This window comes from Falco cherrug, chromosome 4 (assembly GCF_023634085.1).
Source record: "Falco cherrug isolate bFalChe1 chromosome 4, bFalChe1.pri, whole genome shotgun sequence".
NCBI lineage: Eukaryota > Metazoa > Chordata > Aves > Falconiformes > Falconidae > Falco > Falco cherrug.
This window is the reverse complement of record NC_073700.1, coordinates 109,735,116-109,749,411: the sequence shown is the minus strand read 5'-3', so window position 1 is coordinate 109,749,411 and position 14,296 is coordinate 109,735,116. Positions and strand designations below refer to the sequence as shown.

At 48.0% G+C, this 14,296-nt stretch overlaps 1 protein-coding gene and 1 long non-coding RNA gene across 2 annotated transcripts; one reads left to right on the top strand and one right to left on the bottom strand.

Annotated features, from left to right (window-relative positions):
* The first annotated feature begins 1,252 nt into the window (after nt 1-1,252).
* Nucleotides 1,253-3,117, top strand: LOC129735955 (uncharacterized). Its single transcript, XR_008731985.1, has 4 exons — nt 1,253-1,511; nt 1,563-1,721; nt 2,269-2,405; nt 2,836-3,117. It is a non-coding gene; the product is annotated as an uncharacterized LOC129735955 (long non-coding RNA).
* Nucleotides 1,858-5,588, bottom strand: HOXA10 (homeobox A10). Its single transcript, XM_005445772.2, has 2 exons — nt 4,769-5,588; nt 1,858-3,352 (listed from the first exon to the last, which is right to left on the bottom strand). Exons 1-2 carry the CDS (start codon nt 5,586-5,588, stop codon nt 3,078-3,080), a joined length of 1,095 nt encoding a protein of 364 aa, XP_005445829.1. The 3' UTR covers nt 1,858-3,077.
* Between the last annotated feature and the right edge of the window lie 8,708 nt (nt 5,589-14,296).

The following is a 14,296-nucleotide window of genomic DNA, read 5'->3' as shown; positions in this document are numbered from 1 at the left end:
CCCTGCCCGCAGTCGCGCTGCGGACACAAAAGACGGCGGCGGCGGCGGCGGGCCCGGAGAGGTCGCTGTTGCCCGTTCCGCCACCGCGGAGAGCGTCCGCGCCCGCGCCGCAATCGTGATCGTAACCGAGGCCTTGCGGGCCGCGGGGCAGCCGGCGCCCCCGGGCAGCCCCGGGGGAGTGGGCCCGACGGGCGGCGGCGCGGGGCTGGCGGAGCCCTGCCACAGGCCCCGGCGGGCACCAGTCACCCGCCACGGGAGCGACAGCCGCCGGCGGGGCCGGGCACCCCCGCCGCGAGTGGGGTCCGCCCGGCCGCGGGCACTGCGCTCCAGGGACTTGTTTGTGATGGTGCACGGAGCGAGGCCGGTAGACTTGATCTCTCCCCACCCCCTCCCCTTGGCAGGCTTTTGGGTCTCTGTTTTTTAATAAATCCAGGCAGAAAAATAAAAACAGTCCCCTCCTCCCCCCCGCCCCCCGAGCTCGACCCGCGCCGGGCAGAATGCAAAAACGCACCTGACCTTGAATGCAGCCTACGAGATATATTAAAACCCCGCAAGCAGGCAGGGACTCGCTTAGAAGCTAGCTAACCTTGAAGAACTTGTCAAGCTTCCCCCCTCGGCTGCTGTGTTTATCTGAGGAATCAAAGGAGGCTCCGTTGCAGATGGGGAACAATGGCATTGGGACTTGACGCCTACAGATCACTTCAGCGCTAAGATTTCTTCGGGCAGAAAGGACCCTCGCACCAAGCATACCTGGTGATGATATCAACTGAAGTAATTAAGGCAGTTTCGTGCTGTAGAGAGAAAGGTGGAGCCCCAACAACATGAAACTACCTAAACCACAGAGCAGTTCTCAGGCGCTAATTATTACTTTCCCCATTGCCGTGGTCCTTAACGCAAGGATCCCGCTACGAAAATAAAACCAGAAACATGACTAAAACATCCCTCTGCCCGCCCGCCCCGCCGGCGCCCCTCCGCACCCCCCGGCCAGCCTCGGGTGGGTTAATGAAAACAAGAGAAAAATATAATAACACAACACCCACCCCCCCACCCCCCCACCCCCCCGCCGCGGGCAGCTTTCGCCTCTCCATGCAGATGCAATCGGGAAGAAAAAGGCCGTGCACGACAATGTTACATCATGAAAAGCTAACGGCTCCCAAGAAACCCGGGTTCAAAGTCTGTCCCCCCCCCGCTCCCAGCATACATACACCCTGCAAGGCAGCATTAGCTGTCGCTTTTCCCCCAGCCCTCCTCTTGCCTTCCCTTTGTGCAAGGCTATGAGCTAAACATGCAGCAAGGAAGGGAGGATGCAAAAAAGCAGCCTGGGCGAAATAAGCTCTTCCACATGCAGCCAGGTAGGGAATAGCCTTGTCTGGAGGGGCCCGCCGGCAGGGAGGGGAGGCTGGAGTCCCCCCCTCCCCATGCGCTCACCTTTACGATTTCTTCTCAGCCCTGAGATAAAGCTAGAATTCTGTCACCGTCCTCTGGAGTTAAAGATCTCCGCACACTTGTAGGTGTTTGATAAAGAAAAAAATAAAAATCGTTTCCCTACCCTCAAGAAATAGTAATTTGCTTCCTCAGTCTATGCAGCTCCTCAGTCAACTGAAACCACTCGTTCAAGACAGCAACAATCCAGATATACTAGCAAGTCATAAAACTGAACAAAAGCCGACAAACCTTAGAGCACCATCGCTATATGGCCCAGACAAATTACGACCGTCTAGGTAATATTTAAATAGATTCCTAAAGTAATTGCAGGGGGGTTAGGCAACTATTCCTGTTGTAAAAGTTCTCGAAGACATAAAGTAGAACCTGAGGATAAACAGTCACAAAAAGAGGTAAAATTAAAAGGATTATTTCCACGGGTTTTTATTCTTCTATGAGAACATAAACATCGTCTTTTTCACGCACAGCAGCATTACAATATTAATTTATTCCGATTTAAGGTAAGAACTAGATATAGCTAGAACTAACATTTATAATAACGATAGAATGCATTTGCTTAAAACAGTATCGGCATTTTAATAATAATAGACATTTATACATATCTGTATTTATAGCTTTTCCCCTTCTTTTTTTTTCTCTTTTTTTTTTTTAATTTTTTCACCTATATGTTTGACCCCTTAATGTATGTAACTTCACAGTATAAAGGAAGACGAACATATTCTCCCTCGCAATCTCAGACTCTGGCTCATAAAGTCCTTCTGATGTTCAGGATATATATATTTTCAGTGAAATCAGTGAGGAAAAAGTGACTGCTTTCTTCACAAGGGGGAATTTCTGTGTGCTTGTCATGCGTTACCAACGGTAACGTTATTTATAGACAAAAAAATCACTAATTCCACATATTTAAGCAAAACTACATTAAGTAAATATCTACAACCAGAAAGAGCGAGAGAAATTCAGAGGTAAGTGTCATAATTTAGTCCATGAGCAACACGAACTCTTTTATACCTTTAAAGAGAAAAGCTTTCATTTTCCTGGCCCATTTTAAAGCTGTAATATTGACTTTTAAGGTAAAGCAAAAAAAGAATCGCTCTTAACACCCGTTCCCATGAAGCCTTTTTAAAGGATGCCTGCATTTCATTATTGTAAGTCCTGTTTTTCGAAGGAAAAAGGGGGGAGGGGGGGAAAAAGAAAAACAGAGGGGGGAAAAGCTCTCAATGTATAGAAATATGGCAAGGCTTAAATTCTTCATTGTGCAGCTACATACAAAGTTACACCGCTTAAAATTTAAAAGAATGCGCCTTTAACCAAGCTTGTTTACTTTTCAGAGAGAGATGGGGCGGGAGGGGAAGATATTTCCAGCTCACGAAATGGTATTTCTGGGTTTCAAAGCTTAAAGGAACAAATCGGCCCGGGGGAAGGCTGAAGGAAGCGGGGAGGTTCACGCACGGCATTTTGTGCATTAGCGTGGCTTCAGTCCGCCCCCCCACAGCCCCCACCCCCCAAAGTAGCTCTTAAGAGGTTAAGGACATATTGAGAACGTCTAATATCGTTAATCCATACAGGTGCGGATGACTACAGCCTAGGAAAATGATACTGGCTCTTTAAACCATAAAGATGTGTTTATAGGTTCATCAAGAGAAATTAAAGTTGGCTGTGAGCTCCCGAATCCTATTCTCTCTGTTCATTTTCTTCAGTTTCATTCTGCGGTTCTGAAACCAGATTTTAACTTGTCTGTCTGTGAGGTGGACTGTGCGGCTGATCTCTAGGCGACGCTCACGAGTCAGGTACATATTGAATAGAAACTCCTTTTCCAGCTCGAGAGTTTGATGCTTGGTATAAGGGCACCGTTTCTTTCTGCCACTTTTTGCCGTGAGCCAGTTTGCTGCATTTTCTCCTTTTGAATTGCCTAGTTTTGAGAAAGTAAAAAAGGGACATTACCAGCGGGTAGGAGGCAAAGAGCTGGAGGGGAGAGGGTTGAAGGAGCATCTGTGTGTATGTCTGTGCGTGCGCGGGGGGCTCGCTCCGCCAGCTGCGGGGAGTTGGAAAGTGGGGTGTTCTTGTGGGAACTGAGAGCTTCAAAGTGGTCTCCCAAAAGTCCTGAATCCGCCCGAGAAAATCTGCCTCTGCTCAAAAAGCTCCGGGCAGCCTCCGGCAGGGCAGCATGCCCTGCTGGGCAGTTCATCTCTAACCCCCCCCAAACAGGCTTTTTACCCGCTCCCCCTCGGCCGCTCTGAGCCCACTATTACTGGGGGCGGCTTGGTGAATGGCCTGGAGTCTTATTTGCCCCCCCCCACCTCCCCGGCCACCTGCTTCCAAAAAACCAAAACCTGCGGATCTGAACTTTGTAAGTGTGCTCTGGAGGTGGAAAACAAGGTGAGCTGCGGAGTCGGAGCCTCCCAGCCTCCAGCCCCTGCCTGCCCGGGGAGCTGCGCCCCGGCCCTCTCTTTTCCAACCATTTCGGGGGAGAAAACCCCCAAAAATTAAACATCCCCTGTTGCAGGGTGTTTACTCCTGTCGGTGGAACTGGCTGGGAAAGAAGTAACACTGATCCCTCGATGGCTCAGAGTGGCTCGTGGTTTGGGGTTGGCTCTCTAGTAGTTTTCCGCTTTCTTTTTTGTTTTGATCTTATTATTTTCCTACGGGGCGCCCGGAAGGAATAACAGGGCGTCTGAAATGCGGCCGGAGGGAATCGTCTGAAAAGTCTGCCGCCCAGGGAAGGGGAGTTTGGTTTTTTTTACCATGGGGACCCGAAAGGGAAATAAATAGGCAAATGAATAAATAACAATCCTGTTATCTAGTGTAGACGCTGAAGGATATTCGCGGTGCATTCATCAGTCTAATTTGATAGCAGTTCATAGATGGCACATTTCAACGCGGCTGTTATTCCGAAAAGCATTCAGGATCGTAAAATATAACTTACCGCGTTAATAGGTTTATTTATTGGCACTGCCTATTGCTTATTTTGGATGCTTTACAAACATCTCTGTTATCTGGTAGGCACCTTCACATCACAGGGGAAAGACTGATCTTGTTTTTCTATATGTTTAAGCAGCATGCAGGCTAAAGTTGCCCAGAGCGGAGGCTCTAAGGGTTTTAAACTATAGGATGGACATTAATTTTTACGGCAACCCCGTGCCCGAATATTGCAAAGTTCAGAAGGTCAGTCTGAGCAGCGCTTCTTGGCAGCCCCGCGGGGCAGCTGGGATCCTCCTTTCGCATCGTGATGCCACTATGATCCTTAACCGCTTTTTTCCACCACCACCACCCTCTTTTTTTTTTTTTTTTTTTCTTTTAATCACCACCACCATCATCATTCGCTTACCTACGGGCTCTTTCTCGGGAGAGGCTTTGCTGCTCTCTGACGGAGCCGGAGAGAGCTCCTCTGCCGTGGAAGATGAAGCCTGAGTCTCGTCCTCCCTCTGGGAGACACACGCCAAGGGGCTGGGGGAGCGCTCCTCGTCCTCCTTCCTCCCCGCGTCCGGGACGGGAGGCAAAGATGGAGGCGTCTGGAAGCGGCCGGGGGGCTGCGGAGGGAAGGGGGCAGCCCCGGCCGGCCCCGCGCCGTAGCTCTTGGAGGTGCCATAAGCCTGGGAGAGGCGGAAGTAGCCCGGGACGGGGACCCCGCCGCCGCTGTTGGCCGGGCTGACCTCGGCGCTCAGCCGGGGGAAGGGAGCGAGGTCTGTGGCGGCCGAGCCCTTGGGGCATTTCTCTGAGTCATAGAGGCAGTAGGAGCTCTCCTCCTTAATGCTTGGAGCGAAGGAGCACGAGGTGGCCTGCTGGCTCTCCGGCTCTTCCATGCGACAGGACCGGGGGGGGTCTAGCCACACTTCCATCCCTGACACGTAGGGGTGCGAGCTGGGGACCATGCTTTGAGAAGTACCTTCATTGCGTTTGCTCAAAACGGGGAAAAGTCCGCAGCTTTGCAGCCCGTAGGACAGATCGGACGCTTGTGGCAGGTAGATACCACTGTTGGGATAGTAGCCGCCTCCGCCTCCGCCTCCGCCTCCTGCTCCCGCCGCTTCCCCTCTGCCCGAGCTGATCAAGGAGTCTACCAAAAAAGAGTTTGCAGCCGGGCTCTCGGAGCATGACATTGTTGTGGAATAATTTGGCGAAGGGAGCAGATAGCCCTTTCTGGCTGACATTTCTTGTGCAAAACATGCTGAATATGATTAGAGATACCCCCGCACCACGGCAGACGCTTGCAGCCAATGGAAGCCCGGGCCTCCTCAGCAACCCCTCCCCGTCTGGTTTCGTATGCGCCGAGCTGCTCTCAGGTCGACCTCTGAATTTGGGAGGTAGATGTATATTAATGTGTAATATGGATTTCCATACACACAGCCGCGCACGCTTCGCCCACATGGGCGAGTGCCTGCGCCCAGGCGGGAGCCGCGCTCCCGGGAAGGGGAAGGAGCGGGCTTTGCTGGTGCTGGCTCCAAGTTTTGCTCCCCTCTTATCACACGCACCGCTATAAAACAGCCCGGCGGTCCTGATGTTTATTATACCTAGGCTGAAGCGGTGTCCAGATGAAGCTTTTACTATCACTCCTCTCTCCCCGCGGTTGGGCTTTCCGGCAGCAATGCCTGCTCACCTCCCCGCGCAGCCTGTGTGTCTCACGAAATTAATAAAGCCACGGCTCGCCCGGTGTTTTATGCTCAGGCTCTGCTCATTTTATTTGATTGTCTCGTTTTTTGAGAAATAAAAGACGTGTTATTGTTTATCACGGATCATTGGAAACCGTAAAGGGGCCTGGTGCCTCTCGCTTTAAACTACCGAGGAAGGGGGCTGCTTGCAGCCTAACATCACCACCACGACGCCAGGCTGGGCTTAAATTTCCTGGAGATAAAATGCTCGCTGCTGCGCTGAAGAATCTCTTAGGGAGTAGTGCCACTCTGGGAGGATTGATTGTGCGGTTGCCGCTCCTAATGCTTTAGTTAACGCTGGATTCTTCCTGAGGTCTGATTACCATTTAAAATATAAAGCCAGACATATGCCACAGAAAGAATCCAGACGCGAGCAGTTCAAATGGATCCTCGCAAGATGCTGCGCACCCTGTTTATTGATGTGTTTATATTTGGACGATCATTTTTATATGTGTGTCCCCCCCCTCCCCCTCCATTTAGGTCATTCACTTTTCGCCTTTTCAAAAGCACCATCTCTTTCACAAGCAGTGTACTAAATAATAGAAAGAAGAGTAAGTAGATGAATCTTGAGATGCTAGACAGCTCTGTCCAGTCAATATGTAATTGTGGCGGATGTAGCAGACAGATAGCAGACAGACAGGGACGCAAACAAGACAGACAGATAGATTTTCTAATGAATCGCTTAATGATGGCTTGCTTTCGCTTCCATCATCCCTCGCTTATGCCATTTTGAAGTCGCCTCGCTGCCTGGCCCGAGGAACTAAGGGCTCTTTAGTCCAAGGGGACCCTGAGGCTGCCCGGTACTGGTTGCCCATCCCTGCGGAGCAGTGCTCGCTCCTCTCTCCCGCACACTGCCCGGTGAAGCAGTGGCCGACCCGTCGCCGCTTCCAGCAGGGTGGGTGGGGGAGAGCGGCTGCCGGCCGGGCGTCAGCGCCGTCCCGGGCGGCGGGGCCACTGCCCGCCGGGCGGGGTGGCGGCGGGGTGGGCGCGGAGCCCCGCATCCCCCGGCGCCTACCCTTGGCGTTCAAACGGCCCCGGGGAGCGGCACGGGGCAGGGGCTGGGGCGGCCCTTTCCCCTCGCGCCACGGATCTGTCAAGCCCCACGTGGTCTCGTCCCCCAGTGCCTGCCTGCCACGGGGAAATGCTTTTTCCACAGCGTGACATTCCTCCGGAGGGGTTCCTCCTTGCGGCGGGAGGCAAGTGTCCCTTACCGCGGACCTGCCGAGCCGGCCGAGGCCCTCCCCAGCCTCCCTCCGCGCCCGAGGGAAGCGCCGGGGCAGGCGGAGGCTGCTACAACTTTGCAACACCCATAAAACCTTTATGAAAACGCGTCTGATTTTTTCCAGTGTGATGAGGCGAGCATCACGGCGCGGCTTCCTCCCGACCGGCCCGTGGGATGCGGTGACAGGGGTAGATCCCACAGCCTATAGAAACCCTTCGAGTTTTTTGGTTTTTTTCCTTCCCGCATTTTCTCCTGTAATACTGTTTGTACTTCCCCAACCCGACTAACCCCGCGATGTGTTAATGTGCGATGGACAAACCCTTATCAGATTCCTATGAGGGCCGTATCACTGCTAACAAAATTAATACCACATAAGGCACCGGTTTATTGGGTGGTATACGGGAAGGCTATTATCAATAGGCTTAGCGTTATAAATACAGATCTAAATAAAATGAAACGTGAGTCCCAACGCCGCGTTCCAAATACATTTCTCTACACAAGTCAGGTATAAAAATTACTCCGGGGAAGTCCGCTCTTGTGGTATGTTTATTTTGCATTTGCCAAATTAAATAGAAATGGATTGCAAACCTAAAAGCCATACGGAACCGAGGAGCAACACTTGAAATACTTCCAAAGCTGTTTTTAAAATAAGCAGCTCTCTTTTAAAAATTGGAGGGGGGGGGGGGAGGAGAGAAGGCCTATAAAAGTACGTTGCAATCCTCTTCAGCTGGATAAAACGACTCGAAATGCGTCGGAAGAAACACGGGTTGGATTCTTCTCCTTCTCTGCAAGCTAACGCAGAGAAAGCAGACAAAAGGCACGGAGGCCAGGGAAAAACCCGGGAAGGTTTGAAGTTTTCCTTAGCCTGCCCTCCTAGATTTTGTAGCAGCGGGCTGGGGCTTGCCCCCCGTGTCATATCCTGCGGGAGCTGCCGCCGGCAAGGCCGTGCGGGGTTGTGCTGATCGCTGTGAACGGTGCCGGTTTGATGGTCAAGGCACTGCCTCCATCTAGATCATGAACTCAGCTCGGCGCTGCATTATCTCCGCTTTCTTTAATCGCTAACAAGGCCAAGGCAAATAGTAACCAGCATCATCAAACCCAGTGAAGTAAAACTAATAATGTTCACTTGATTCGTAACTATAAAAGATAATGGTCAATTCTGACTAAACCGAGCTAATTTGGCATGCTCTGGGTGTAGCTACTGCATTTCCAGCGCTTAACAATGTGTCCCTTGGAGCTTAACCCCTATTTAAAAGAAATTTTAAAGAATATTGTGGACGCCAGGGGACGAGAAATACTTTCTTTTTAATTCTACTTCTGTAAGTACAGCTATCCGAGGGTCTATAAAACCGAGCAAATAAAATTCTGATAAATAACAAAATCGGCGAGAAGGTGCTTTCGCGGAGAATCTAAATTCAGGCGTACATAGACAACGCTATCAAAATAAAACTTTATTGATCTAAGAAAAATATAATAGATGCATTAATAGTGTCGTTAAGCCGTTTTATTGGATGGACTAAAATTAAAAACAAAAAGGGAATAAATAAAACCCGACAGCTCAGCCTAAGTAAATTCTGACTGGAAATCTCAAAATGTATCATGTTAAACCGTGATTTATCTTTTTATTATTGGCCCGTATAACCCAAAAGATCAGCACTGTTAATCCAGAGACGCATTTTGCGAGCTAATTAAAATATGCTTTTATTTGCAGACACGGGCAAACTGCAATTTGTGAAAACGTAAATGGCCTTGCAGTCTGTTGCAGGAGTGCATGCGCCGCCTATCTGAGAATATAGCCGTGGATTACATTTTATACAGCTCCAAAAATTAATGCAATCAGGGTATAGTTATTTAATATTGGAACTGTCAGTTGTCAGGAACGTGCGTGTGTGCCAGATTCCTCCTTTTTTTTTTTTTTTTTTTTTGTCTCCCCCCACTTTTCTGGATTTGCTCCAAAGAAGGCGGATTTCAAACAGGAGGTTTAGGAACTGCATCTGTGCCAAGTTAGGTGACAAATGACAGCCCCACTAATTTTATCTTTACTAGAAATTCTTTCACGCTGGTGGTGGTGGTGAGGTTGGCTTGTTTTGGCGGATTATTCTGTTAAAAATTAGCCTGAGATTTAATTTTATTCCAGCCATCCGGAGGCTTGTTCTCCTAACTATGTATTATAGTATGTGTGTATCGTTTTACTCATTTGGATTAGGAACATATTTTGCAAGTAATTCTGACGAGCTCCGAATTCTAGTGTGCGGCAGGACAAAATACACCCAAACCAATTCATTAGGGCTTTATCTCCTCGCCATTCCTCCAGCACCGGCGAGAACAACGGGCTTTCTATTGTCCGGAGAGCCCCAAACCCCGTGCAGAAGCAACAACGGTATCGGGTTATATATGTGTCGGGAAAATCTTAAGTCCGTCTTTTAAGTGTACCCCTTATATTGCAAGAGATGGGTCGCACAGCTGTATTAAGCATTTGAAACTGTATCCCTTCTTCCCTTTTTTGTAGCTGTCTTTCCTTTAAATAAGATCTGGACGCATATACAAATATCTTTTTTGGTTGTGGTATAGCTTGGCTCTCAGGCACACACGTTGGCCTGAAGTTTCGATTTCAGAGCATTTAATGAAAAGATTGTGACAAAAAAAAAAAAAAAAAAAAAAAGACAACAAAACACAAACCCAAAGAGCTTATGAAAAAGCCTCCCAGGGGTTTGGATGTGGTATGCGAGCTGAGGTTGAGTACACGATTAATTAAACACACTGTAGACACTGAATTGGCTTCGCCTCTTCCCTCCAAAACATGCAAACCCAAATCATGTGAAATAATAAACAGTTATTGTAAGAAACAAGCTTGTTTTTTTTAAATATTATCCTATGACCGCGGCCGTCAGTAAACAATTCGTAACCAGAGGGCGCTTTAGCTGCTGCTGGGGTCCCTTTGATTTATTCAGCCGAGTATTGAATGGGGCAGGGAAACAACAAGGGGAAAAATAAATATTTGATCAAATATGCTGAGTTTAACTTGACTGGTGTAAAATGAAATGTTGCAGAGGGACCCTCAAATCGCCCTGCTCCTTCCCAAGACGTGGCTTCTCACGTCCTGGAGTTGCCAAGGGGAGGTCAAAAGAGATCAACGTCCCCGAGCTTTTAATGGAGCATCTTTGATGAAATCGATAGGTTCCGATAATAATCTAGAAACTGCTCTCTACCGACCGACCATGTGCTTTTAACTACGCTTGCAACAGTTCCCTGGAAGCACAGTTTTAAAAGGCGCTTTCTTAAAAAATGCTGCAGGCAAGTTACATTACATACGAGAGCAAGGACAAAATCATCCTCTTCCTCCCTTCACCCCCCGGGACAGAAATTTAAAAATTGTACAGTCTCTCCTAAGAAACACGTGGATTAAAATATGTAGTCAAACCAGTATCTCCTCCATATAATACCACCTTCCCCTCCCGCCCTTCTCAAATGGAGACATAACAAAAACATGTGAAACTTTTATGGGCGAGAAAAGTAACCTGGAGTTAGGGATACTCGCAGAGAGGATAGAGTTTCAAAGCTACAACCCAGAGCAGCCCTGAGCACATGAGAATGTGTGACTATTGTTTGTTTACAGCACATGTGCTGGTTTAGGAAGGAAGGCAGGAAGGGAGGAAGGAAGGAAGGAGGGAAGGAAGGAAGGAAGGAAGGAGGGAAGGAAGAAAGGAAGGGGAAATCCAAATCTGGTCTTGCATGAGCATTGATTTAATATGCAATCACATGAAGTTTTTAGCATAAGCCTGTCAAAATTTGTTTACCACAATCTGTGTCCAGCTGCAAGGAAGCAGACTACCCTTTAAAGTTACCAAACGACCCTAACTAAACTACAGTTCAAGTCCAATAAGATCGTCAGAATTGTCTGTCATTTGCAGTCTGTGTTGCCATAGATCTATTTGATTGAAGACACCTACTGCTCCACACATAAATGTCAAGTTTCATAATATTTCCAGTGCTACAATTTTTTTATAACTGGAAGAAAGCTACAAGTTACTTTGAAAAAATATTTCCAGATAACGTGGATTTTCCACGCGGCTGGCCAAAACTCCTCGTAGAGAAAATAAAAGGTCAACTGCAACTTAGAAAGTCCCTTCTATATTATTTCACATCGTAATCACCAACTTTTTGCATCTCTTCCCCTCCCTACGGTCCTTTCCCGCGGTGCTCAGTGGTCGGGGCAGGGGCCACCCCAGCCACTCCGATCACCGCACACTCCTCGCCTTTCTCCACGCAGGGTAGATGTATAAAACACTTACCTTCGCGCATTTCCTAACCCAAAGCCCACAGGCTTTAACTCCACCGAGAAGCCCCAAAATCTCCTCCCCTCCCTCGCCTCCCCGGCATCCCGAGCGGCTTTTTGTAACGCGGAGCCCGGTAAGTGCAATAATTACGCGTGCGGCTCCAGGGATGCAAAATGAACAAAGGCCAAGAGGGTTTTTTTTGTTTTTTTTTTTTTCCTTCTTCCAGGGCTGCTCCCCTCGCCCCGGGCGGCTTTGACATTGATCTGAAGATCGCCATCTTGTGGCAAAGCAGCCCCCAAACCGCCGCCGCCGTCCGCCCGCCCGCCCGCCCGCCGTCCTGCCGCGGGGCCCCGCGGCAGGACGGCGGGCGGGCGGGCGGGCGGACGGCGGCGGCGGGCAGCGGCCGCTCACCTCCCGGTGCACAAACCTCCGGGCGAAGCTCCGCTGCCTTTACAGCAATGCATTTCGTACAGGCGAGCGGACGAGTCACGGGCACTTTTTATGGCCACATTGCCACAGCGACACAGAGGATGCGATTTTATTGGGCTAGGAAATCAAAACCCCGACGAGAGAAACTCCATGGTTTAGCTGCCTCTGGGATTGGCCATGAATGCCAGTTAATTTTTAACCAGGAAAGGAAGCTTGCTGGCTTAACTTTCATTGCCATTCAGCTCTCCATCCGTCCCTCTGTCCCTCTCCCACAGCCCGTCCGTCTGTCCATCTCCTTTTAACCGCCGCTCCTCCTTACATACTATGCAAACAAACAAACAAACAAACAAACAAAACGTCCCCTTCCCCCGACCCCCCACCCCCGACTTTTTAACATTTCTTTTGGGTAGACATTGTCTGGCTGTGTGGCGTTGTCAACAGAGGCCCAAAGTCAGTAAGTCCTTCACCTCAAGGTTATGGTTGATGTCCAAGCAATACAGAAGTTCAAAGCCAGTAAACAATGCGAAAACAGACCGTACTTTCTTCTCCTGATTAGGATAAGTGTCAACATTAAGGATTCCAACACTCTCACCAAAACACATTCTTATCTCAGCTATTGTTTGGGGTTTGGGGTTTTCTTTCCTCCCTCCTAGCTTTCTCCCTCCAGACCTCCGCCTCGCCCCCCTCCCCCACCCACCTCAGTCCACCCCCTCCCTCCTTGGAGATCAAGGACAATTTCAAACAGTCCATTTCCACCACACTGCCATGCAGATCCCCCACCTCCCCAAAGACAACAATTTTCTTAGGGCTCTCACACTTCTAGCCACATCTGTTGGCTGGCTTGTACCTTCCCTTTGGTGCCAGGCTTATAAAACCTGCCCCAAACGCTATCGAGCAGTTCTCCTGGACACATGTGATGGGGAGCAAACAGCAGTGTCACATCAAACCCTCGAGCGCAGGACCTTGCCCCACTGGCGTTGGCAGGATAAGGAAAAGGCCTAACACGTAGTGAGCTATGAAGATACTTCATTTTCCTTTTCCTGTGACCCGCTGAAACGATGCTTGGACAAGCCTGGGTTCACTTGTTAACTCCAGAGTAGAAGATTTAATGGCGAAGTTCACAAAAGAAGAATAATTCGCCCCAAATGACTGAACAAGGTCATGAGGAATTTCGGGTCCCAGAGTTACATTGGATAAAAGAACATGCAGTAACGTAACACCAGAGTAAAAATATAAAGTTTCCATTTTTTTATTTTCTTTGTGCGCTGTTCCACTGTATACATGCAACCAAATACTTTCGCATATTAAAAGAAAACTGTATATACATACAGATGATACATATTGCAAACAGTGATGTCATATAAAGATATTGCATTTTGTGAACTGTGTCAAAGAAATTACATCCATTTGGTAAATTTATTAATCAAAAAACATTCTTATCACCACTTTGTTGCACATGTAAAGAAATCCCACACCCTTTAGCCCCAAAGGAAAAAAAAAAACAACCAAAAAAAACCCCAACTGAAAAAAACCGGAGGGGGAAGGCATTCAAACAAAATAGGTCATGGGTTCTTTTTTTTATTATTTACAATCTTGTAAAACACCGTTCCTGTATGAAATATACATTCAGATATTCTCAACAGCAAATTACCTTAACGATAGAACACCATATCCTTTGTAAACTGATATAGAATTTTAAATATTTTCCTTTTTTTTCTTTTATTTTTTAAATTGCTTTTTTTTTTTTTTCACGCTTTGGTTCCTGCAGGGAAATAGATATATTTATAGATATTCAAAATAAGTCCGAACAACTCTCCATTCTTTGCATATGTCGACTGGGCGATAAAGTAGAGCTAGAGCTCGTGACATTTAGAGTAGACAACAAGAAAATTACCATATTTACATTGTTTGGCTTCTGTTTAAACTCCTCACTAGTCACCTTTAAACGAACATGCGATCGAGTTATTTTAATGATCCAACGTTAGTGCATTGCACAACTCCAAGTTTCAATTAAGTGTTGTGTGGTATTTGCTAAACTGTCGTTCTCCACAGGTATTTCCTGAAGAAAGTTTGTGAGCCAGAAGCCAGAAGGTTAGTTTCCTTTATGGAGTTGTTTCTTTTAAAACACTGAAATTTACACTTTTTTTATTCCGTTTTATTTTTAGTATTTAAATATGATTTGTCTCCGAAAAGATGGCAACGCATAGTCAGTTGTCATAAATAAAACGAGAGCTAATTAAAATTTGCTAAATCTTTTTTTTTTTTTTCAGTGATTGTTTCTT